Source organism: Octopus sinensis, linkage group LG4, assembly GCF_006345805.1.
Source record: "Octopus sinensis linkage group LG4, ASM634580v1, whole genome shotgun sequence".
In the NCBI taxonomy this organism is placed as follows: domain Eukaryota; kingdom Metazoa; phylum Mollusca; class Cephalopoda; order Octopoda; family Octopodidae; genus Octopus; species Octopus sinensis.
Window position 1 is genome coordinate 25,076,351 of NC_043000.1, and position 2,013 is coordinate 25,078,363.

At 41.4% G+C, this 2,013-nt stretch overlaps 1 protein-coding gene across 1 annotated transcript in view; it reads right to left on the reverse strand.

The window, feature by feature from the left end:
• Positions 1-1,416: 1,416 nt before the first annotated feature.
• LOC115210268 (prostatic spermine-binding protein-like) overlaps positions 1,417-2,013 on the reverse strand; it is a gene marked incomplete at its 3' end in the record, with an annotated part of 15,110 nt that continues 14,513 nt past the window's right edge. The window contains exons 2-3 of the mRNA XM_036501704.1: positions 1,602-1,964; positions 1,417-1,532 (exon numbers count right to left, since the gene is read on the reverse strand). Of these exons, the coding sequence (XP_036357597.1) occupies positions 1,417-1,532; positions 1,602-1,964 (479 nt within the window). The remainder of the gene's footprint in view (positions 1,533-1,601; positions 1,965-2,013) is intronic.

Here is a 2,013-nt window from a genome sequence, read left to right on the forward strand (position 1 = left end):
GCTTTCCATGCTAGCATGGGTTGGACGGTTCAACTTGGGTCTGGGGAGCCCGAAGGCTGCACCAGGCCAGTCAGATCTGGCAGTGTTTCTATAGCTGGATGCCCTTCCTAACGCCAACCACTCCGAGAGTGTAGTGGGTGATTTCATGTTCCACCGACACAGGTGCCAGACGAGGCTGGCGAACGGCCACGCTCGGATGATGTTTTTTATGTGCCACCGACACAGCACGCTCGGATGGTGTTTTTTATGTGCCACCGACACAGGTGCCAGACGAGGCTGGCAGACGGCCACGCTCGGATGGTGTTTTTATGTGCCACCGACACAGGTGCCAGATGAGGCTGGCGAACGGCCACGATCGGACGGTGTTTGTTACGTGCCCACAGCACGGAGGCCAGTCGATGCGGTACTGGCTACGGCCACGTTCGGATGGTTTTCTTGAGTGCCACCGGCACTGGTACCACAAAGATACAAATTCCATTGATGTTCATCTATTTTGATTTGTTTTGATTATATATATATATATATATATATACATACATAAATACACATAATGGGCTTCTTTCAGTTTCCCCCCTACCAAATCTGCCCACAACACTTTGGTTGGCCCAGGGCTGGAGAAGACACTTGCCCAAGGTGCCACACAGTGGAACTGAACCTGGGACCACATGCTTTGGTTGCAAACTTCCTGACCACATCGTTATGCCTATGTCACGACTGTGTGTTATTCCTATTGGCTCACTCTATCACTGTCATCTTAACTAATGCTACAATCTATTTGCTCCAAGTCTAAATTGATTTCCTTATCAACAATGTATGTGTCTTTAAAGAGTTCGTTTACTGACTGTCAGCTTGTTACGCTACATCATAGCAACTTTTATATAGACACTCTGCAAAACTAACCAATTTCTGTCCTGCATACCAAGTGGAATTAGTTGTCTGTTGATTTTGATTGCGGAGGTTCCAACCATTTATTCGTGTCTTCAATAGTTTTAAATCTATTTTTGTACAGGTTTCCAAAATTACTTCCGCAGTGAGACATCGTTTATATGCAGAAACACATTTGCATATCTGGTTTAAAGGCAGAGATGTGTCATCATCATCATTGACATCGTCATCATTGACATCATTATCATTGACATCATCATCATCATCATCATCATCGTCATCATCATCATTGACATTATCATCATTGACATCATCATCATTGACATCGCCATCGTCATCATCATCATTGACATCATCATCATCATCATCGTCACCATCATCATTGACATCATCATCATTGACATCACCATCATTGACATCGCCATCATTGACATTGTCATCATTGACATCATCATCATTGACATCATCATCATCGTCATCATCATCATTGACATCATCATCATTGACATCATCATCGACATCATCATCATTGACATCATCATCATCGACATCATCATCATGGTCATCATCATCATTGACATCATCATCACCGTCATCATCATCATTGACATCATCATCATCGACATCATCATCATCGTTATCATCATCTTCAACATCATCATCATTGACTTCATCATCATTGACATCATCATCATCATCATCATTGACATCATCACTGTCATCATCATCATTGACATCATCATCATCGACATCATCATCATCGTTATCATCATCATTGACATCATCATCATTGACATCGTCATCATCGTCATCATCATCATTGATATCATCATCATTGACATCATCATCATCGTCATCATCATCATCAACATCATCATCATTGACTTCATCATCATTGACTTCATCATCATTGACATCATCATCATCATCATCATTGACATCATCATCGTCATCATCATCATCATCGTCATCATCATCATTGACATCATCATCATCATTGACATCATCATCATCGTCATCATCATCATCGTCATCATCATCATTGACATCATCATCATCGTCATCATCATCATTGTCATCTTCAGTGTTATTATGGTCATCATTGATTTAATGTCCACTTTTCCATTT